Source organism: Somniosus microcephalus, unplaced genomic scaffold (assembly GCF_052327205.1).
Source record: "Somniosus microcephalus isolate GS21.2 unplaced genomic scaffold, FLI_Smic_1.0 unresolved_chr1, whole genome shotgun sequence".
Classification (NCBI taxonomy): Eukaryota; Metazoa; Chordata; class Chondrichthyes; order Squaliformes; family Somniosidae; genus Somniosus; species Somniosus microcephalus.
The window spans coordinates 33,319,295-33,344,145 of NW_028225179.1; the positions used below are offsets into that span (position 1 = coordinate 33,319,295).

Here is a 24,851-nt window from a genome sequence, read left to right on the forward strand (position 1 = left end):
GGAGGGGCAGTACTGAGGGAGCGCCGCACTGTCAGAGAGGTAGTACTGAGGGAGCACCGCACTGTCGGAGGGGCAGTACCGAGGGAGCGCCGCACTGTCAGAGGGGCAGTACTGAGGGAGCGCTGCACTGTCGGAGGGGCGGTACTGAGGGAGCACTGCTCTGTCGGAGGGGCAGTACTGAGGGAGCACCGCACTGTCGGAGGGGCAGTACTGAGGGAGTGCTGCACTATCGGAGGGGCAGTACTGAGGGAGCGCCGCACTGTCGGAGGGGCAGCACTGAGGGAGCGCCGCACTGTCGGAGTGGGCCGCCTTTCAGATGAGACATGAGACCTGAAACTGATGGCCCCGTCTGCCCTCTCGGGTAGAAGTATAAGACCCCACAGCCACTGTTAGAAGAAGAGCAGGGGGGGGCGGGGCGGAGTTCTCCCCGGCGTCCTGGGTCCAATATTTACCCCTCAACTAAGATTGCTAAAAAAATAAAACCAGCGACAGATTAACAGGATCATTTAACTCATGGGATCTTGCTGTGCACTCTATGGCTGCCGCAACTGTCTACACGGTGACAGTGGCTGGGCTTTGCAAGTCATGTTCAGGCTGTGGTGCGATCCGGGACTTTTCGGGGCGAAACCTGATAACGCCCGGTATAAGGGTGAGATCCTTAATCCTGTTTACCCGACACTGCACCGTTGTTTATTGGAAGCACTCACCACGAGTTGCGACGCCGATGATTCCACAGTCAGCAGGCTGGTATTTTCGAGGCCTCCTGCGACCAAAAGAAAATAACAGCAAACGGTGTTGTTTCTTCCCTTCTCCTTTCTCACCGCCGACCCGCGGACTCCACCCCACCCCCCCCCGCAGCGCTACCCGCCATCAGCGGCACACTCGTGCCGTTGCTCTGTAGTCACAGGCGAGATGCACTGCGACACCGCGCGACTCCCTGCTGCGCAGAGGAACCTGAGCCTGTCCCTTTAAGGCGTGGCTACATTTGAACTCAGCCTGCCCCTTTACGATGCAGCTGGTATTTCACTTGGACTTCCCCTTTAAGAGTGAGTGGTGGTTAACCTACCCTGTTCCTTTAAGATTGGCTGGTGTTTAACCTGCCCTGTCTCTTTAAGATTAATCGATGTTTAACCTGTCCTGCCCCTTTAAGATTTATCGATGTTTATCCTGGCCTGCCCCTTTAAGATTGATTGGTATTTAATCTGTCCTGCCCCTTTAAGATTGATTGGTGTTTAACCTGTCCTGACCCTTTAAGGTTGAGTGCTGTTTAACCTGTCCTGCCCCTTTAAGATTGAGTGGTATTTAACCTGTCCTGACCCTTTAAGATTGAGTGGTGTTTAACCTGTCCTGCCCCTTTAAGATTGAGTGGTATTTAACCTGTCCTGACCCTTTAAGATTGAGTGGTATTTAACCTGTCCTGACCCTTTAAGATTGAGTGGTGTTTAACCTGTCCTGCTCCTTTAAGAGTGAGTGGTGTTTAACCTAGCCTGCCCCTTTAAGATGGATCTCCATTTAAAACGGCCTGTCCCTTTAAAGTGGATCTACAGTTAACACGGCCTGCCCCTTTAAGATGGAACTGCATTTAACACGGCCTGTCCCTTTAAGATGGAGTGGTGTTTGTCCCTTTAAGACCTTTAACCTTTGGGGAAGTGGGCGAGAGGTGGGGAGAGGCTGTGAAGTGGCACATCCTGAGGGAAGCTCGACCATAGGCTGGCGGTGGCTGGTATATCCGTACTCGTCCCTTTGCGGAATGGGAGGGCGAGGCCAGGTTATTTAGGTCAGAAAAAACCAGCAGGAAAATTACTGGCTCTTTTTTTCTATTTTTTTTTCTGCTTGTTGATTGGTCAGTTCCCTGCCTGATTGACAAAGGTCAAGGGTCGCGGAGTCTGATTCTACTGGGGGGGCGGTCGGGGGTCATGGAGTTTGGTACTACTAGGGGGGTCAGGGGTAATTGAGTCTGGTTTTACTGGGGGTCGAGGGGTCGTGGATTTTGGTTCTACTGGGGGGTCAGGGGTCATGGAGTCTAGTTCTACTGGGGGGTCAGGGGTCATTGAGCCTGGTTCTACTGGGGGTCGGGGGGTCGTGGATTCCGGTTCGACTAGGGGTAAGGGGTCATGGAGTCTAGTTCTACTGGGGGGGTCAGGGGTCATAGAGTTTGGTACTACTGGGGGTCGGGGGGTCGTGGAATCTGGTCGTGACTCGCCAGGTCAGCCGAGGCAATTGAGGACGGTGGGAAAGGGTAGACGAGAGGATAGGGCGAGAGGTCGAGCGTGGCTCTCGCTTGAGGTGGCTGGACCTCCAGCGGTATTCCCCCACAACACGCGCACGCGCGCCGCAAAGCCGTGCAAAAAGCGCCAGAACGGCCGGGAGGAGAGCGAGAGAGGGCGGGGGATAAAAATACACCAGCAACAGGTTCCTGCCCTGCTTCACTCCTGCAAACCGAGTTGAGAGGGGGAAGGAACTTTTTGAACGAGGAAATTGATCATTACGGTGCTGACCTTTTGGAAAGCCAACTTGTTTCTCACACAAACCTCATAGCCGATAAGTGCAGACGAGCTATTTTCTCAGCAACTGAGTTGAGTAATAATAGACCGAAAACACTGGCAACCGCCACCCACTCAACACCCATTGCAAGAACTCAGCAAGTCCCAGAGCTGTGGCGGAGATTGACCAGAATGATACCAGGGGATGAGGGACTTCAGTGATGTGGAGAGACTGGAGAAGCTGGGGTTGTTCTCCTTAGAGCAGAGAAGGCTAAGGGGAGATTGACCAGAATGGTACCAGGGATGAGGGACTTCAGTGACGTGGAGAGACTGGAGAAGCTGGGGTTGTTTTCCTTAGAGCAGAGAAGGTTAAGCGAGAGATTGACCAGAATGGTACCAGGGGATGAGGGACTTCAGTGATGTGGAGAGACTGGAGAAGCTGGGGTTGTTCTCCTTAGAGCAGAGAAGGTTAAGGGGAGATTGACCAGAATGGTACCAGGGATGAGGGGCTTCAGTGATGTGGAGAGACTGGAGAAGCTGGGGTTGTTCTCCTTAGAGCAGAGAAGGTTAAGGGGAGATTGACCAGAATGGTACCAGGGATGAGGAACTTCAGTGATGTGGAGAGACTGGAGAAGCTGGGATTGTTCTTGTTGTGTATGTAATATGTGTGCTACTTTGAACCTATGGACAGGACTGCACTACTTGTAGGGCGTAGTGATACGCAGTACCACTCCTGGCCATAGGGGTATAAATAGTACTCTGGGTACTGATCTCCCCTCAGTTCCCGCCTGTGGGCATGAAGTAAAGACCTACGTATAGTCCCTACCTCCAACCAGTAAAGACCTGTTTGAGTTATACGTTTAAGTCTTTGTGTTAATTGTTCAATACAATACACATACTTAACACCGGCGACGAGTCAGGTTCTTACCCTGCGGCAGTTGAAGAGAGGTTTCAAACATCACCACCCCACTAGAAGCGACAGGCTTTAGGACTCTGAAGCCTCCATCAGCGACTGAGCACTGGAGTGCAGCAGCCATCCTGGCAGCTTCCAGCGCCTGACAGAAGTCTTTCTGCAGTTTCCTTGTTCAACCTAGGTGGTGGGGTAAGCCGTGCAGCGTTGGCTGCAAAGACAGGGCTGGGGAAGTTGGAGAAGATAAGGGCGATCGCAATCCCTGATAAGAGCCGCGGTGAAACGCGCGAGCGGGTAAGCCAGAGCCCGGGAGGGAGCGAGCAAGAGCCGCGCGAGCGGGTGAGCCAGAGGCCGGGAGCCGCTTCAAGTGCGAGGCGCAGCGCGGGCCAGCGATCGGGACCAAAGATAAGGGCCGCACTCGGACTGAAAGGCGCGGCGGCTGCAGAAGCTCAAGGTGCGAGAGCCGCGGTGCACAGCGCGGGCTATCGATCGAGGCGAAGATAAGGGCCGCACTCGGGGGCTGAAGGGAGATGGCGTCGGGGGACGGGTGAAGACCGCCAAGCGCGGGAAAACCGCCATTTCGTGGGCGGAGGACGACGGCAAGAGCGGGAAGCCGCCATCTTTGATAACAAGTAAACAAAATAAAATCTGAGAAATTGCAAATCTACAATGCCTAAACACGGGAATATTAGTACCTTTGATAGTGACCTCGAAGATTGGGCCATATATGTTGAAAGAGTAAAAAATTATTGTAAGGCCAATAAAATTCGTGACCAAGATAAAGCTCTAACATTATTAAATTTAATGGGTGCGAAGACATACGGGCAATTGAAACACCTGTTATCACCAGATGAACCGGCGGATAAGACGTTCGATGAGATTGTTACTGTCCTGAAAGATCACCTAAACCCCACGCCGCTGATGCTAGCGGAACGATTTAAATTTTACGACAGAAGGCAGCTACAGCATGAAAGCAATGCTGAATATTTGCTGGAATTGCGTAAATTAGCGAAATATTGCCAGTTTGGAACGGGACTGACAGATGCACTACAAGACAAATTTGTGTGTGGTTTATTTAAACAGGATACACAAAAGCGACTGCTCGAGGAGAATGAGCTGACGCTTGAGAAGGCGGTCACTATGGCAGCAGCACACGAAGCCGCAGCGAGAGGCACGGCAGTAATCATAGAGTCATAGAGTCATAGAGTAATACAGCACGGATAGAGGCCCTTCGGCCCATCGTGTCCGCGCCGGCCATCAAGCCCTGTCTAATCTAATCCCATATTCCAGCATTTGGTCCGTAGCCTTGTATGCAATGGCATTTCAAGTGCACATCCAAATGCTTCTTAAATGTTGTGAGGGTTTCTGCCTCCACAACCCTTTCAGGCAGTGAGTTCCAGACTCCAACCACCCTCTGGGTGAAAAAGTTCTTTCTCAAATCCCCTCTAAACCTCCCGCCCTTTACCTTGAATCTATGCCCCCTAGTTATCGACCCCTCTACTAAGGGAAAAAGCTCCTCAGCATCCATCCTATCTATGCCCCTCATAATTTTGTACACCTCAATCATGTCCCCCCTCAGCCTCCTCAGCTCCAAGGAAAACAAACCCAACCTGCCCAGTCTCTCTTCATAGCTGAAGCGCTCCAGCCCTGGTAACATCCTGGTGAGCCTCCTCTGCACCCTCTCTAACGCGATCACATCCTTCCTGTAGTGTGGCGACCAGAACTGCACACAATATTCCAGCTGTGGCCTAACTAGTGTTTTATACAGCTCCATCATAACCTCCTTGCTCTTATATTCAATGCCTCGGCTAATGAAGGCAAGTATCCCATATGCCTTTTTTACCACCTTATCCACCTGTTCCGCCGCCTTCAGGGATCTATGTACATGTACACCAAGATCCCTCTGACCCTCCGTCTTGCCTAGGGTCTTTCCATTCATTGTGTATTCCTTTGCCTTGTTAGTCCCCCCAAAGTGCATCACCTCGCACTTTTCCGGGTTAAATTCCATTTGCCACTGTTCCGCCCATCTGACCAACCCATCTATATCGTCCTGCAGACTGAGGCTACCCTCCTCGCTATTTACCACCCTACCAATTTTTGTATCATCCGCGAACTTACTGATCATACCCTTTACATTCATATCCAAGTCATTAATGTAGACCACAAACAGCAAGGGACCCAGCACCGATCCCTGTGGTACCCCACTGGCCACAGGCTTCCAGTCACAAAAACAACCTTCGACCATCACCCTCTGCCTTCTGCCACTAAGCCAGTTTTGTATCCAATGTGCCAAGGCACCCTGGATTCCATGGGCTCTTACCTTCTTGACCAGTCTCCTGTGCGGGACTTTATCGAAGGCCTTACTGAAATCCATGTATACCACATCCACTGCGTTACCCTCATCCACACACCTAGTCACCCCCTCAAAAAATTCAATCAAATTAGTCAGACATGATCTTCCCTTGACAAAGCCATGTTGACTATCCCTGATTAATCCTTGCCTCTCCAAGTGGAGACAAATTTTGTCCCTCAGGATTTTTTCCAATAATTTTCCTACCACTGATGTTAGGCTCACTGGCCTGTAGTTCCCCGGTTTTTCCCTACTACCCTTCTTGAATAATGGTACTACATTAGCGGTTCTCCAGTCCTCTGGCACATCCCCTGTGGCCAGAGAGGTCCTGAATATATGTGTTAGCGCCCCCGCAATCTCCTCCTTTGCCTCACACAGCAGCCTGGGATACATTTCATCCGGGCCTGGGGATTTATCCATTTTTAGGCCAGCTAAAACCGCCAATACCTCCCCCCGCTCGATGTTAATATGTTCGAGCATATCACAGTCCCCCCGCCGGAGCTCAGTGCACACAAATTGGGTGTGAGTTCTGGCAAATGTTATCGTTGTGGAAAGACAACGCATGATCAGAACCAGTGTTGGTTTAAAAACCAAGAATGTAGAACTTGTGGTAGGCTTGGACATATAGCTAGAGTATGCAGGTCAGGGAAGAAGACCAGCAACAAGAAGTCACCGCAAGGAAAATACGCAAAGGTACACAAGGTGACCGAACAGGAGTCCGATTCAGACGCTAGCAGTAATGAACTGGCTAGCTTAAGCTGTAATGAACTGGCTAGCTTAAGAGTACTCAACGCTGGTAAGGGTACAGACCTCCAGACAATTTGGGTCACTCTTCAGATAGAAGGAGTCCAAGTAAAACTGGAATTGGACACTGGATCGGCATTGACGGTCATAAATAAGAAAGATTACGGAAAGTTATTCCAACATATTCCCCTACAGGATACGGGGATTATATTGAAAACATACACGGGGCAAAGAGTGTACCCCATCGGGAAAATAGAGGTTGCAGTGGTCCACAAGGGCGAAGACAGTCAAATAATGGACTTATATATGATATCTGAAGGAGGTTCTCCACTACTAGGACGGGAGTGGATTAGGAAAATGAATATGGACTGGCATTTCCTACAAACAATAACGAGTGAGAACTCGGTGAAGATAGTCGGCCCAGACTCTGGAACGGATGATGGTAAGCCCAACTCAGGTGCAAAAGACAAAGTTTCAGCACAGAATTCCACTGAGCAACAACAACATAGTTTAACTGTGGATTCTGAGTCTGGCAAGTCTACTGATGTGCCCATTTCTGAGGGACACCGGGCTCGAACTCAACTCCATTTCAAACTACAACAGCAATTAGAACAAATGCTTCGCCGTTTTGAGCAAGAGTTGAATGCAACGAAAGAGTTCTTTGATATAGAGTTGGAGAATCTGGAAAGACAACAGAAGCAGCTGATGGAGAAAATGGAGCAGGAGCACACAAAACGTCTGATGTCAGAGGAGTTAACGGTCAGCCAACTCCTGCATATGCTGAAGGACAGGACTCTGAAATGGGAAAAACTTGAACACGAACTTCAATATTCAAACGAAAGGGTTCGGAGCTCTCAAAGGTTATTGGAAGAGCTGAGGTGGCAACACAGACTGAGATGACTGCAACAGAGCAGCCCTTGGATGCCAAAAGTACGCTGACTCACGTCAACGTAGAACAACAGACCGCTGAAACAGCTGCTCCGGTAGAGGGATTGAATAGTCCGATCAATCAATCTCCAAAAGAAGTTGAAGTAGTAAAATCTCAAATGAGGTCATTAGTAAACGACTTGCTGAAAGCCCAGAAAAAGCTGGATGAAGAGGTACGCATGAAGAAGTCTCTTCAGGAAAGATGTCTGGACTTGGAACAAAAGCTGGCTAACGCCCAGCTGGGTATGGAGGAAATAGAAGACCCTCTCGCTGGCCTAGATCAGGACGACACCGAGTATTACTATGTCCTGTCCTGCCCAACTTGTAACTTCGACTCCCACCATACAGAAATCATGGAGGAGCACCGAAAGTCTACGGAACATCGGGAGAAGGTGGCTCTACTACAGAAAAAGGAGGAAGAGAAGGAGGAACTGCGCATGCAGCTGGCAGCTGACAGTGGAGCCCAGAGAGTCTCCAAGAAGCAGAAAAGGAAAAGTCGAAACAGAAGATGACCCATCTGAACCATTATTACCTCTATCAGATCACACACGTGGTCCCTCCGAACGGAGCCAATTCAGTTCGGAAGTTCAAACTGTTAAATCCATGGAAGGACTACTGAATGAGTCACTCCAGCAACGTGAACCGACTCCACCACAGAGATTGAATCTGTGAACTGTTTTCCGCAGAGACTGAATCTGTGATCTGTTTTGACATGAAGTTATCTATGTATCTATGTTATTCTGTTATGTAAACCTGAAGTTATATATGTATATATGTTATTACGTTATGTTAAATGGGGAGATGACTGTAAAGCTAGGAAGGGAGGAATGTTGTGTATGTAATATGTGTGCTACTTTGAACCTATGGACAGGACTGCACTACTTGTAGGGCGTAGTGATACGCAGTACCACTCCTGGCCATAGGGGTATAAATAGTACTGTGGGTACTGATCTCCCCTCAGTTCCCGCCTGTGGGCATGAAGTAAAGACCTACGTATAGTCCCTACCTCCAACCAGTAAAGACCTGTTTGAGTTATACGTTTAAGTCTTTGTGTTAATTGTTCAATACAATACACATACTTAACAGTTCTCCTTAGAGCAGAGAAGGTTAAGGGGAGATTGACCAGAATGGTACCAGGGATGAGGGACTTCAGTGATGTGGAGAGACTGGAGAAGCTGGGATTGTTCTCCTTGGAGCAGAGAAGGTTAAGAGGAGATTTGATGGAGGTGCTGATAGAGTAAATAAGGAGAAACTGTTTCCAGTGGCAGGAGGGTCGGTAACCAGAGGACACAGATTTAAGGTGATTGGCAAAAGAACCAGAGGGGGAGATGAGGAGAATTGTTTTTACGCAGCGAGTTGTTGTGATCTGGAACGCGCTGCCTGAAAGGGCGGTGGAAGCAGATTCAATAATAACTTTCAAAAAGGAATTGGATAAATACTTGAAGGGAAAAAATTTGCAGCACTATGGGGAAAGGGCGGGGGAGTGGGATTAATTGGAGAGCTCTTTCAAAGAGCCGGCACAGGCACGATGGGCCAAATGGCCTCCTTCAGTGCTGTGTGATTGAGAGAACTCCCTAGATCTTCTTCAAAATAGTATCCGTGGCATCTTTTATGTCCAGCTGAAAGAGGGGACGGGAGCCTCTAGGATGCCCCCCCTCATTCTCCAAACAGTCCCCGATACCCTCTATAAGGATCCTTCATTGCCCAATCAGTCCCCGATACCCCCTATAAGGATCCCTCATTGCCCATCAGTCCCCAATACCCTCTATAAGGATCCCACATGTGTTCTCGAACCTACCGGTTGGATCAATGAGCTCACAGAAGCTGTCGTCAGTACTGCATCGAAAGAGGGTCCCATTTCCTGTCGATTCTGGCGCACTAACGATAATCCTGCAATCGCAACGGGAAACACAAGGGGTTCAGTGGGTCTCACTCTCTCTCTCTCTCGCCTGAGTCACAAAGCCGTGCGTTCAAGGTCTACAAGAAGTTAGTGTGAAAAGAAGCTTGCAAGGGATATCAAAATCAACACAAAGATCTTGTATAATTACAGTCGGAAAAGGAGAATGGTCAAAGCAATGATGGCCCCTTAAAAACCGTAAGCGGCGGTATGGTCAATGACAATGGGGAAATGGCGAACATGTTGAATAATTCATTTGCGTCAGTGTTTATCAATCATTAGCAAAGTGATGGAAGGTGTCATCTACAGTGCTATCAAGCGGCACTCACTCACCAATAACCTGTTCACTGATGCCCAGTTTGGGTTCCGCCAAGACCACTCGGCTCCCGACCTCATTACAGCCTTGGTCCAAACATGGACAAAGGAGCTGAATTCCAGAGGTGAGGTGAGAGTGACTGCCCTTGACATCAAGGCAGCATTTGACCGAGTTTGGCATAGAAGACAGGAGCAGGAGTAGGCCATTCGGCCCCTCGAGCCTGCTCCGCCATTTATTGAGATCATGGCTGATCATCCAAATTCAGTACCCTGTCCCTGCTTTCTCCCCATATCCCTTGATCCCTTTAGCCTTACGAAATATATCCAACTCCTTCTTGAATATATTTAATGAGTTGGCCTCAACTGCCTTCTGTGGTAGAGAATTCCACAGGTTCACCACTCTCTGGGTGAAGAAATTCCTCCTCATCTCAGTCCTAAATGGCTTACCCCTTATCCTTAGACTGTGACCCCTGGTTCTGGACTATCCGCCATCGGGAACATCCTTCCTGCATCTAGTTTCACTAGTCCTGTTAGAATTTTATAAGTTTCAATGAGATCCCCTCTCACTCTTCTAAACTCCAGTGAGTATAAGCCCAATCGACCAAATCTCTCCTCATACATCATTCCTGCCATCCCAGGTATCAGTCTGGTGAATCTTCGCTGCACTCCCTCCATGGCAAGAACATTCTTCCTCAGATAAGGCGACCAAAACTGCACACAATACTCAAGATGTGGTCTCACCAAGGCCCTGTACAACTGCAGCAAGACATCCTTGTTCCTGTACTCAAACCCTCTCGCTACGAAGGCCAACATACCATTTGCCTTCTTAACCGCCTGCTGCACTTGCATGCTTACCTTCAGCAACTGGTGCACAAGGACACCCAGGTCTCGTTGCACTTCCCCTTTTCCCAATCTATTGCCATTCAGATAATAATCTGCCTTCCTGTTTTTGCCACCGAAGTGGATAACCTCGCATTTATCCACATTATACTGCATTTGCCATGCATCTGCCCAATCACCCAACCTGTCCAAATCGTACTGGAGTTTCTCCGCATCCTCCTCACAGCACACACGCCCACCCAGCTTTGTGTCATCTGCAAACTTGGAGATATTACATCTAGTTCCCTTGTCTAGATCATTAATATATATTGTGAATAGCTGGGGTCCTAGCACCGATCCCTGCGGTACCCCACTAGTCACTGCCTGCCACTCGGAAAAAGACCCGTTTATTCTAACTCTTTGCTTCCTGTCTGGCAACCAGATCTCTATCCAAGACAGTACCTTATCCCCAATCCCATGTGCCTTAACTTTACACCCTAATCTCTTACTGGGGCATCAAGGAGACTTAGAAAAACTGAAGTCAATGGGAATCAGGGGGGAAACGCTCTATTGGCTGGAGTCACATCTAGCACAAAGGAAGATGGTTGTGGTGGCTGAAGGTCAATCATCACAGCCCCAGGACATCGCTGCAGGAGTTCCTTAGGGCAGTGCCCTCGGCCCAACTATCTTCAGCTGCTTCATCAATGACCTTCCCTCCAGCATAAGGTCAGAAATGGGGATGTTCGCTGATGTCTGCACAGTGTTCAGCGCCATTCACAACTCCTCAGATAATGAAGCAGTCCATGCCCGCATGCAACAAGACCTGGACGACGTTCAGGCTTGGGCTGATAAGTGGCAGGTAACATTCGCGCCACAGAAGTGCCAGGCAATGACTATCTCCAACAAGCGAGAGTCTAACCACCTCCCCTTATCATTCAACGGCATTACCATCACCGAATCCCCCACCATCAACATCCTGGGGGGTCACCATTGACCAGAAACTTAACTGGACCATCCACATAAATACTGGATATTCAGAGGCTGGGTATTCTGCGGCGAGTGTCTCATCTCCTGACTCCCCAAAGCCTTTCCACCATCTACAAGGCACAAGTCAGGAGTGCGATGGAATACTCTCCACTTGCCTGGATGAGTTGCAGCTCCAACAACACTCAAGAAGCTCGACACCATCCAGGACAAAGCAGCCCGCTTGATCGGCACCCCATCCACCACCTTAAACATTCACTCCCTCCACCACCTGCGCACCGTGGCTGCAGTGTGTACCATCTACAAGATGCACTGCAGCAACTCGCCAAGGCTTCTTCGGCAGCACCTCCCAAACCCGCGACCTCTACCACCTAGAAGGACAAGGGCAGCAGGCGCATGGGAACACCACCACCTCCAACTTCCACCCCCAAGGCACACCATCCTGACTTAGAAGTATATCGGCCGATCCTTCATCGTCGCTGGGTCAAAATCCTGGAACTCCCTCCCTAACAGCACTGTGGGCGTACCCTCACCACACGGACTGCAGCGGTTCAAGAAGGCGGCTCACCACCACCTTCTCAAGAGCAATTAGGGATGGACAATAAATGCTGGGCCTTGCCAGCAATGACCAAATTCCATAAAAACAAATTAAAAAAAAGAAGGGGATCGCATGCTGGAAATGCCAAGGAAACTAATATTGAATCAGGGACAGGGACTCAAAAAACTAAAGTAGGTAAAATAACAGTAATGAAGAAAATAATGGGACTAAAGAGTGACAAATCCCCAGGGCCAGATGGTTTCCATCCCAGGGGTTCGAACTATATTCTTCCAAAGTTCTCTCGATTCAGCAACCGTCCCTTTAGATTGGAAAATTGCGCATGTCACTCCGCTATTTAAAAATGGTGAGAGAGAGAAACCAGGGAATTGGAGACCAGTTAGCCTAAGATCTGTTGTGGGGAAATTAGGAGAGTCTATAATATAGGATAGGGTGACTGAATACCTCGAAAATTTTCAGTTGATCAGAGAGAACCGGTATGGAATTGTGAAAAGTTGGTCATGCCTGAGAAACCTGGTTCAATTTTTGGAAGAGATGCTAATCTGTACTGAGTACTGTGTCAGGCCTGAGGGAGTGCAGCACTGTCAGAGGGGTGGTACTGAGGGAGTGCCGCACTGTCGGAGGGGCTGTACTGAGGGAGCTCTGCACTGTCAGAGGGGCGCTACTGAGGGAGCGCTGCACTGTCGGAGGGGCAGTACTGAGGGAGCGCCGCACTGTCGGAGAGGCAGTACTGAGGGAGCGCTGCACTGTCGGAGGGCAGTACTGAGGGAGTGCCGTACTGTCGGAGGGGCAGTACTGAGGGAGCGCCGCACTGTCGGAGGGGCAGTACTGAGGGAGCGCTGCACTGTCGGAGGGGCAGTGCTGAGGGACCACCGCACTGTCGGAGGGGCAGTACTGAGGGAGCGCCGCACTGTCGGAGGGGCAGTACTGAGGGAGCGCTGCACTGTCGGAGAGGCAGTACTGAGGGAGCGCTGCACTCTCGGAGGGCAGTACTGAGGGAGTGCCGCACTGTCGGAGGGGCAGTACTGAGGGAGCGCCGCACTGTCGGAGGGGCAGTACTGAGGGAGCGCCGCACTGTCGGAGGGGCAGTACTGAGGGAACGCCGCACTGTCGGAGGGGGAGTACTGAGGGAGCGCTGCACTGTCGGAGGAGCAGTACTGAGGGAGCGCTGCACTGTCGGACGGGCAGTACTGAGGGAGCGCCGCACTGCCGGAAGGGCAGTACAGAGGGAGCGCCGCAATGTCAGAGGGGGAGTACTGAGGGAGCGCCGCACTGTCGGAGGGGCAGTACTGAGGGAGCACCGCACTGTCGGAGGGGCAGTAATGAGGGAGCGCCGCACTGTCGGAGGGGCAGTACTGAGGGAGCGCCGCAATGTCGGAGGGGCAGTACTGAGGGAGAACTGCACTGTCGGAGGGGCGGTACTGAGGGCGCGCTGCACTGTCGGAGGGGCAGTGCTGAGGGACCGCCGCACTGTCGGAGGGGCAGTACTGAGGGAGCGCCGCACTGTCGGAGGGGCAGTACTGAGGGAGCACTGCACTGTCGGAGGGCAGTACTGAGGGAGCGCCGCACTGTCGGAGGGGCAGTGCTGAGGGAATGCTGCACTGTCAGAGGAGCAGTACTGAGGGAGCGCCGCGCTGTCGGAGGGGCAGTGCTGAGGGAGTGCCGCACTGTCGCAGGGGCAGTACTGAGGGAGCGCCGCACTGTTGGAGGGGCAGCATTGAGGGAGCGCCGCACTGTTGGAGGTTCAGTACTGAGGGAGCGCCGCACTGTCGGAGGGGCAGTGCTGAGGGAGTGCCGCACTGTCGCAGGGGCAGTACTGAGGGAGAGCCGCACTGTCGGAGGGGCAGTACTGAGGGAGCACCGCGCTGTCGGAGGGGCAGTACTGAGGGAGCACCGCGCTGTCGGAGGGGCAGTACTGAGGGAGCGCCGCACTGTTGGAGGGGCAGTACTGAGGGAGCGCCGCACTGTTGGAGGGGCAGTACTGAGGGAGCGCCACACTGTTGGAGGGGCAGTACTGAGGGAGCGCCGCACTGTTGGAGGGGCAGTACTGAGGGAGCGCCACACTGTTGGAGGGGCAGTACTGAGGGAGCGCCGCACTGTTGGAGGGGCAGTACTGAGGGAGCGCCGCACTGTTGGAGGTTCAGTACTGAGGATCTGTCGGCCTGGATTATACAGCGTGAACCCACTTGACAGTGAAACTTAAAATCTAAAACAGACCACACCATTTTGCAAGCGAAGCCAAGAATAAACGTGAGTCTATGTTTAGAAGTGAGATGTCCGTATAATAGGAAACTCCCTCAGTGTCAGTGCAACAACCCCGGTTCACAGGCTGAACTTCAGTCAATGCAGAGTAAAGCTCCCTCTACACTGTCCCATCAAACACTCCCAGGGCAGGTACAGCACGGGGTTAGATACAGAGTAAAGCTCCCTCTACACTGTCCCATCAAACACTCCCAGTGCAGGTACAGCACGGGTTAGATACAGAGTAAAGCTCCCTCTACACTGTCCCATCAAACACTCCCAGGGCAGGTACAGCACGGGTTAGATACAGAGTAAAGCTCTCTCTACACTGTCCCATCAAACACTCCCAGGGCAGGTACAGCACGGGTTAGATACAGAGTAAAGCTCCCTCTACACTGTCCCATCAAACACTCCCAGGGCAGGTACAGCACGGGTTAGATACAGAGTAAAGCTCTCTCTACACTGTCCCATCAAACACTCCCAGGGCAGGTACAGCACGGGTTAGATACAGAGTAAAGCTCTCTCTACACTGTCCCATCAAACACTCCCAGGGCAGGTACAGCACGGGTTAGATACAGAGTAAAGCTCCCTCTACACTGTCCCATCAAACACTCCCAGGGCAGGTACAGCACGGGTTAGATACAGAGTAAAGCTCCCTCCACACTGTCCCATCAAACACTCCCAGGGCAGGTACAGCACGGGTTAGATACAGAGTAAATCTCCCTCTACACTGTCCCATCAAACATTCCCAGGGCAGGTACAGCACGGGATGATACAGAGTAAAACTCCCTCTACACTGTCCCATCAAACACTCCCAGACCAGATACACGACGGGTTAGATACAGAGTAAAGCTCCCTCTACACTGTCCCATCAAACACTCCCAGGGCAGGTACAGCAAGGGTTAGATGCAGAGTAAAGCTCCCTCTACACTGTCCCCATCAAACACTCCCAGGGCAGGTATAACACGGGTTAGATACCGAGTAAATCTCCCTCTACACTGTCCCATCAAACACTCCCAGGGCAGGTACAGCACGGGGCTAGATACAGAGTAAAGATCCCTCTACACAGACCGATCAACACTCCCGGGGCAGGTACAGCACGGGTTAGATACAGAGTAATGCTCCCGCTACACTGTTCCATCAAACACTACCAGGGCAGGTACAAAATGGGTTAGATACAGAGTAAATCTCCCTCTACACTGTCCCATCAAACACTCCCATGTCAGGTACAGCACAGGTTAGATACAGAGTAAAGCTCCCTCTACACTGTCCCATGAAAAACTCCCAGGGCAGGTACAAAATGGGTAAGATACAGAGAAAAGCTCCCACTACACTGTCTCATCAAATACTCCCAGGGCAGGTACAGCACGGGTTAGATACAGAGTATTGCTCCCCCTGCACTGTCCCATCAAACACTCCCAGGGCAGGTACAGCACAGGTTAGATACAGAGTAAAGCTCTCTCTACACTGTCCCACCAAACACTCCCAGGGCAGGTACAGCACAGGGTTAGATACAGAGTAAAGCTCCTTCTACACTGTCCCATCAAACATTCCCAAGGCAGGTACAGCACGGGTTAGATACAGAGTGAAGCTCCCTCTACACTGTCCCATCAAACACTGCCAGGGCAGGTACAGCATGGGTTAGATAAAGAGTAAACCTCCCTCTACACTGTCCCATCAAACACTCCCAGGGCAGGTGCAGCACAGGTTAGATACAGAGTAAAGCTCCCTCTACACTGTCCCATCAAACAATCCCAGGGCAGGTACAGCACGGGTTAGATACAGAGTAAAGCTCCCTCTACACTGTCCCATCAAATACTCCTAGGGCAGGTACAGCACGTGTTAGATACAGAGTAAATCTCCCTCTACACTGTCCCATCAAACACTCCCAGGGCAGTTACAGCATGGGTTAGACACAGAGTAAAACTCCCTCTACACTTTCCCATCAAACACTCCCAGGGCAGGTTCAGCACGGGTTAGATACAGAGTAAAGTTCCCGCAACACTGTCCCATGAAGTACTCCGAGGGAATTTACAGCACGGGTTAGATACAGAGTAAATCTCCCTCTACACTGTCTCATCAAACATTCCCAGGGCAGGTCCAGCACAGGTTAGATACAGAGTAAAGCTCCATCTACACTGTCCCATCAAATACTCCCAGGGCAGGTACAGCACGGGTTAGATACAGAGTAAATCTCCATCTGCACTGTCCCATCAAACACTCTCAGGGCAGGTACAGCACAGGTTAGATACAGAGTAAAGCTCCCTCTACACTGTCCCATCAAACACGCCCAGGGCAGGTACAGCACGGGTTAGATACAGAGTAAAGCTCCCTCTACACTGTCCCATCAAACACTCCCAGGGCAGGTACAGCACGGGTTAGATACAGAGTAAAGCTCCCTCTACACTGTCCCATCAAACACTCCCAGGGCAGGTACAGCACGGGTTCGATACAGAGTAAAGCTCCCTCTACACTGTCCCATCAAATACTCCCAGGGCAGGTACAGCACGGGTGAGATACAGAGTAAAGCTCCCTCTACACTGTCCCATCAAACACTCCCAGGGCAGGTACAGCACGGGTGAGATACAGAGTAAAGCTCCCTCTACACTGTCCCATCAAACACTCCCAGGGCAGGTACAGCACGGGTTAGATACAGAGTAAAGCTCCCTCTACACTGTCCCATCAAATACTCCCAGGGCAGGTACAGCACGGGTGAGATACAGAGTAAAGCTCCCTCTACACTGTCCCATCAAACACTCCCAGGGCAGGTACAGCACGGGTGAGATACAGAGTAAAGCTCCCTCTACACTGTCCCATCAAACACTCCCAGGGCAGGTACAGCACGGGTGAGATACAGAGTAAAGCTCCCTCTACACTGTCCCATCAAACACTCCCAGGACAGGTACAGCATGGGTTAGATACAGAGTAAATCTCCCTCTACACTGTCCCATCAAACACTCCCAGGGCAGGTACAGCCCGGTTTAGATACAGAGTAAAGGTGCCTCTACACTGCCCCATCAAACACTCCCAGGGCAGGTACAGCCCGGTTTAGATACAGAGTAAAGCTCCCTCTACACTGTCCCATCAAACACTCCCAGGGCAGGTACAGCACGGGTTAGATACAGAGTAAAGCTCCCTCTACACTGTCCCATCAAACGCTCCCAGGGCAGGTACAGCACGGGTAAGATAAAGAGTAAATCTCCCTCTACACTGTCCCATCAAACACTCCCAGGGCAGGTACAGCACGGGTTAGATACAGAGTAAAGCTCCCTCTACACTGTCCACATCAAACACTCCCAGGGCAGGTACAGCATGGGTAAGATAAAGAGTAAATCTCCCTCTACACAGTCCCGTGAAACACTCCCAGGGCAGGTACAGCACGGGTTAGATACAGGGTAAAGCTCCCTCTACACTGTCCCATCAAACACTCCCAGGGCAGGTACAGCACAGGTTAGACATAGAGTAAAGCTCCCTCTACACTGTCCCATCAAACACTCCCAGGGCAGCTACAGCACGAGTTAGATACAGAGTAAAGCTCCCTCTAGACTGTCCCATCAAACACTCCCAGGGCAGGTACAGCACGGGTTAGATACAGAGTAAAGCTCCCTCTACACTGCCCCATCAAACACTCCCAGGGCAGGTACAGCAGTGTTTAGATACCGAGTAAATCTCCCTCTACACTGTCCACATCAAACACTCCCAGGGCAGGTACAGCATGGGTTAGATACAAAGTAAAGCTCCCTCTACACTGTCCCATCAAATATTCCCAGGGCAGGTACAGCACGGGTTAGATGAAGAGTAATGCTCCCTCTACACTGTCCCCATCAAACACTCCCAGGGCAGGTACAGCACGGGGTTAGATACAGAGTAAACCTCCCTATACACTGTCCCATCAAACGCTCCCAGGGCAGGAACAGCACGGGTTAGATACAGAGTAAATCTCCCTATACACTGTCCCATCAAACACTCCCAGGGCAGGTACAGCACGGGTTAGATACAGAGTAAAGCTCCCTCTACACTGTCCCATCAAACACTCCCAGGGCAGGTACAGCACGGGGTTAGATACAGAGTAAACCTCCCTATACACTGTCCCATCAAACATTCCCAGGGCAGGTACAGCACGGGTTGATACATCGTAAAACTCCCTCTACACTGTCCCATCAAACACTCCCAGACCAGATACACTACGGGTTAGATACAGAATAAAGCTCCCTCTACACTGTCCCATCAAACACTCCCAGGGCAGGTACAGCAAGGGTTAGATGCAGAGTAAAGCTCCCTCTACTCTGTCCCCATCAAACTCTCCCAGGGCAGGTATAGCACGGGTTAGATACAGAGTAAATCTCCCTCTACACTGTCCCATCAAACACTCCCAGGGCAGGTACAGCACGGGTTAGATACAGAGTAAAGCTCCCGCTGCACTGTCCCATCAAACACTACCAGGGCAGGTACAAAATGGGTTAGATACAGAGTAAAGCTCCCTCTACACTGTCCCATCAAACACTCCCAGGACAGGTACAGCACAGGTTAGATACAGAGTAAAGCTCCCTCTGCACTGTCCCATGAAAATATCCCAGGGCAGGTACAAAATGGGTTAGATACAGAGTAAAGCTCCCTCTACACTGTCCCATCAAACACTCCCAGGACAGGTACAGTACAGGTTAGATACAGAGTAAAGCTCCCTCTACACTGTCCCATCAAACACTCCCAGGGCAGGTACAGTATCGGTTAGATACAGAGTATAGCTCACTCTACACTGTCACATCAAACACTCCCAGGGCAGGTACAGCACGGTTTAGACATAGAGTAATGCTCCCTCTACACTGTGCCATCAAACACTCCCAGGGCAGCTACAGCACGGGTTAGATATAGAGTAAAGCTCCCTCTAAACTGTCCCATCAAACACTCCCAGGGCAGGTACAGCGCAGGTTAGATACAGAGTAATGCTCCCTCTACACTGTCCCATCAAACACTGCCAGGGCAGGTACAAAATGGGTTAGATACAGAGTAAAGCTCCCTCTAAACTGTCCCATGAAAAACTCCCAGGGCAGGTACAAAATGGGTTAGATACAGAGTAAAGCTCCCTCTACACTATCCCATCAAACACTCCCAGGGCAGGTACAGCTTCGGTTAGATACAGAGTAAAGCTCACTCTACACTGTCCCATCAAACACTCCCAGGGCAGGTACAGCACGGGTTAGATACAGAGTAAAGCTCCCTCTACACTGTCCCATCAAACACTCCCAGGGCAGGTACAGCACGGGGTTAGATACAGAGTAAAGCTCACCCAACACTGTCCCCATCAAACACTCCCAGGGCAGGTACAGCACGGGGTTAGATAAAAGTAAAGCTCCCTCTACACTGTCCCATCAAACACTCCCAGGGCAGGTACAGCACGGGTTAGATACAGGGTAAAGCTCCCTCTACACTGTCCCATCAAACACTCCCAGGACAGGTACAGCACAGGGTTAGATACAGAGTAAAGCTCCCTCTACACTGTCCCATCAAACACTCCCAGGGCAGGTACAGCACGGGGTTAGATAAAAGTAAAGCTCCCTCTACACTGTCCCATCAAACACTCCCAGGGCAGGTACCGCACGGGTTAGATACAGAGTAAAGCTCCCTCTACACTGTCCCATCAAACACTCCCAGGGCAGGTACAGCACGGGTTAGATACAGAGTAAATCTCCCTCTACACTGTCCCATCAAACACTCCCAGGACAGGTACAGCACAGGTTAAATGCAGAGTAAAGCTCCCTCTACACTGTCTCATCAAACACTCCCAGGGCAGGTACAGCACGGGTTAGAAATAGTGTAAAGCTCCCTCTACACTGTCCCATCAAACACTCCCAGGTCAGCTACAGCACGGGTTAGATACAGAGTAAGGCTCCCTCTACACTGTCCCATCAAACACTCCCAGGGTAGCTACAGCACAGGTTAGATACAGAGTAATGCTCCCTCTACACTGTCCCATCAAACACTCCCAGGTCAGCTACAGCACGGGTTAGATACAGAGTAAGGCTCCCTCTACACTGTCCCATCAAACACTCCCAGGGCAGGAACAGCACAGGGTTAGATACAGAGTAAAGCTCCCTCTACACTGTCCCATCAAACACTCCCAGGGCAGGTACAGCATGGGTTAGACACAGAGTAAAGCTCCCTCAACACTGTCCCATCAAATACTCCCAGGGCATTTACAGCACGGGTTAGATACAGAGTAAATCTCCCTCTACACTGTCTCATCAAACATTCCCAGAGCAGGTACAGCACAGGTTAGATACAGAGTAAATCTCCCTCTATACTGTCCCATCAAACACTTCCAGGGCAGGTACAGCACGGGTTAGATACAGAGTAAAGCTCCATCTACACTGTCCCATCATACACTCCCAGGGCAGGTACAGCTCGGATTAGATACAGAGTAAAGCTCCCCTTACACTGTCCCATCAAACACTCCCAGGACAGGTACAGCATGGGTTAGATACAGAGTATATCTCCCTCTACACTGTCGCATCAAACACTCCCAGGGCAGGCACAGCCCGGTTTAGATACAGAGTAAAGCTCCCTCTACACTGCCCCATCAAACACTCCCAGGGCAGGTACAGCAGTGGTTAGATACCGAGTAAAGCTCCCTCTACACTGTCCCATCAAACAGTCCCAGGGCAGGTACAACATGGGTTAGATACAGAGTAAAGCTCCCTCTACACTGTCCCATCAAACACTCCCAGGGCAGGTACAGCCCGGTTTAGATACAGAATAAAGCTCCCTCTACACTGCCCCATCAAACACTCCCAGGGCAGGTACAGCACTGGTTAGCTACAGAGTAATTCTCCCTATACACTGTCCCATCAAACATTCCCAGGGCAGGTACAGCACGGGTTGATACATCGTAAAACTCCCTCTACACTGTCCCATCAAACACTCCCAGACCAGATACACTACGGGTTAGATACAGAATAAAGCTCCCTCTACACTGTCCCATCAAACACTCCCAGGGCAGGTACAGCAAGGGTTAGATGCAGAGTAAAGCTCCCTCTACTCTGTCCCCATCAAACTCTCCCAGGGCAGGTATAGCACGGGTTAGATACAGAGTAAATCTCCCTCTACACTGTCCCATCAAACACTCCCAGGGCAGGTACAGCACGGGGTTAGATACAGAGTAAAGCTCCCTCGACACAGACCCATCAAACACTCCCGGGGCAGGTACAGCACGGGTTAGATACAGAGTAAAGCTCCCGCTACACTGTTCCATCAAACACTACCAGGGCAGGTACAAAATGGGTTAGATACAGAGTAAAGCTCCCTCTACACTTTCCCATCAAACACTCCCAGGACAGGTACAGCACAGGTTAGATACAGAGTAAAGCTCCCTCTACACTGTCCCATGAAAATCTCCCAGGGCAGGTACAAAATGGGTTAGATTCAGAGTAAAGCTCCCTCTACACTGTCCCATCAAACACTCCCAGGACAGGTACAGCACAGGTTAGATACAGAGTAAAGCTCCCTCTACACTGTCCCATCAAACACTCCCAGGGCAGGTGCAGTATCGGTTAGATACAGAGTAAAGCTCCCTCTACACTGTGCCATCAAACACTCCCAGGGCAGGTACAGCACGGTTTAGATACAGAGTAATGCTCCCTCTACACTGTCCCATCAAACACTGCCAGGGCAGGTACAAAATGGGTTAGATACAGAGTAAAGCTCCCTCTAAACTGTCCCATGAAAAACTCCCAGGGCAGGTACAAAATGGGTTAGAGACAGAGTAAAGCTCCCTCTACACTATCCCATCAAACACTCCCAGGGCAGGTACAGCTTCGGTTAGATACAGAGTAAAGCTCACTCTACACTGTCCCATCAAACACTCCCAGGGCAGGTACAGCACGGGTTAGATACAGAGTAAAGCTCCCTCTACACTGTCCCATCAAACACTCCCAGGGCAGGTACAGCACGGGGTTAGATACAGAGTAAAGCTCACCCAACACTGTCCCCATCAAACACTCCCAGGGCAGGTACAGCACGGGGTTAGATAAAAGTAAAGCTCCCTCTACACTGTCCCATCAAACACTCCCAGGGCAGGTACAGCACGGGTTAGATACAGGGTAAAGCTCCCTCTACACTGTCCCATCAAACACTCCCAGGACAGGTACAGCACAGGGTTAGATACAGAGTAAAGCTCCCTCTACACTGTCCCATCAAACACTCCCAGGGCAGGTACAGCACGGGGTTAGATAAAAGTAAAGCTCCCTCTACACTGTCCCATCAAACACTCCCAGGGCAGGTACCGCACGGGTTAGATACAGAGTAAAGCTCCCTCTACACTGTCCCATCAAACCCTCCCAGGGCAGGTACAGCACGGGTTAGATACAGAGTAAATCTCCCTCTACACTGTCCCATCAAACACTCCCAGGGCAGGTACAGCACAGGTTAAATGCAGAGTAAAGCTCCCTCTACACTGTCTCATCAAACACTCCCAGGGCAGGTACAGCACGGGTTAGAAATAGTGTAAAGCTACCTCTACACTGTCCCATCAAACACTCCCAGGGCAGGTACAGCACGGGGTTAGATACAGAGTAAAGCTCCCTCTACACTGTCCCATCAAACACTCCCAGGTCAGCTACAGCACGGGTTAGATACAGAGTAATGCTCCCTCTACACTGTCCCATCAAACACTCCCAGGGCAGGTACAGCATGGGTTAGATACAGAGTAATGCTCCCTCTACACTGTCCCATCAAACACTCCCAGGGCAGGTACAGCATGGGTTAGATACAAAGTAATGCTCTCTCTACACTGTCCCGTCAAACACTCCCAGGGCAGGAACAGCACAGGGTTAGATACAGAGTAAAACTCCCTCTACACTGTCCCATCAAACACTCCCAGGGTAGGTACAGCACGGGTTAGATACAGAGTAAAGCTCCCTCAACACTGTCCCATCAAATACTCCCAGGGCATTTACAGCACGGGTTAGATACAGAGTAAATCTCCCTCTACACTGTCTCATCAAACATTCCCAGAGCAGGTACAGCACAGGTTAGATACAGAGTAAATCTCCCTCTATACTGTCCCATCAAACACTTCCAGGGCAGGTACAGCACGGGTTAGATACAGAGTAAAGCTCCATCTACACTGTCCCATCATACACTCCCAGGGCAGGTACAGCTCGGGTTAGATACAGAGTAAAGCTTCCCTTACACTGTCCCATCAAACACTCCCAGGACAGGTACAGCATGGGTTAGATACAGAGTAAAGCTCCCTCTACACTGTCGCATCAAACACTCCCAGGGCAGGCACAGCCCGGTTTAGATACAGAGTAAAGCTCCCTCTACACTGCCCCATCAAACACTCCCAGGGCAGGTACAGCAGTGGTTAGATACCGAGTAAAGCTCCCTCGACACTGTCCCATCAAACAGTCCCAGGGCAGGTACAACATGGGTTAGATACAGAGTAAAGCTCCCTCTACACTGTCCCATCAAACACTCCCAGGGCAGGTACAGCCCGGTTTAGATACAGAGTAAAGCTCCCTCTACACTGCCCCATCAAACACTCCCAGGGCAGGTACAGCACTGGTTAGCTACAGAGTAATTCTCCCTATACACTGTCCCATCAAACATTCCCAGGGCAGGTACAGCACGGGTTGATACATCGTAAAACTCCCTCTACACTGTCCCATCAAACACTCCCAGACCAGATACACTACGGGTTAGATACAGAATAAAGCTCCCTCTACACTGTCCCATCAAACACTCCCAGGGCAGGTACAGCAAGGGTTAGATGCAGAGTAAAGCTCCCTCTACTCTGTCCCCATCAAACTCTCCCAGGGCAGGTATAGCACGGGTTAGATACAGAGTAAATCTCCCTCTACACTGTCCCATCAAACACTCCCAGGGCAGGTACAGCACGGGGTTAGATACAGAGTAAAGCTCCCTCTACACAGACCCATCAAACACTCCAGGGGCAGGTACAGCACGGGTTAGATACAGAGTAAAGCTCCCGCTACACTGTTCCATCAAACACTACCAGGGCAGGTACAAAATGGGTTAGATACAGAGTAAAGCTCCCTCTACACTTTCCCATCAAACACTCCCAGGACAGGTACAGCACAGGTTAGATACAGAGTAAAGCTCCCTCTACACTGTCCCATGAAAATCTCCCAGGGCAGGTACAAAATGGGTTAGATTCAGAGTAAAGCTCCCTCTACACTGTCCCATCAAACACTCCCAGGAAAGGTACAGCACAGGTTAGATACAGAGTAAAGCTCCCTCTACACTGTCCCATCAAACACTCCCAGGGCAGGTGCAGTATCGGTTAGATACAGAGTAAAGCTCCCTCTACATTGTCCCATCAAACACTCCCAGGGCAGGTACAGCACGGTTTAGACATAGAGTAATGCTCCCTCTACACTGTGCCATCAAACACTCCCAGGGCAGCTACAGCACGGGTTAGATACAGAGTAATGCTCCCTCTACACTGTCCCACCAAACACTCCCAGGGTAGCTACAGCGCAGGTTAGATGCAGAGTAATGCTCCCTCTACACTGTCCCATCAAACACTGCCAGGGCAGGTACAAAATGGGTTAGATACAGAGTAAAGCTCCCTCTACACTGTCCCATCAAACACTCCCAGGACAGGT

At 50.8% G+C, this 24,851-nt stretch overlaps 1 protein-coding gene across 1 annotated transcript in view; it reads right to left on the bottom strand.

Moving 5' to 3' along the window:
- Nucleotides 1-24,851, bottom strand: part of LOC147094577 (integrin alpha-X-like) — a 248,610-nt gene that overhangs the window by 156,356 nt on the left and 67,403 nt on the right. The window contains exons 3-4 of the mRNA XM_085974224.1: nt 9,213-9,304; nt 708-763 (exon numbers count right to left, since the gene is read on the bottom strand). Of these exons, the coding sequence (XP_085830350.1) occupies nt 708-763; nt 9,213-9,304 (148 nt within the window). The remainder of the gene's footprint in view (nt 1-707; nt 764-9,212; nt 9,305-24,851) is intronic.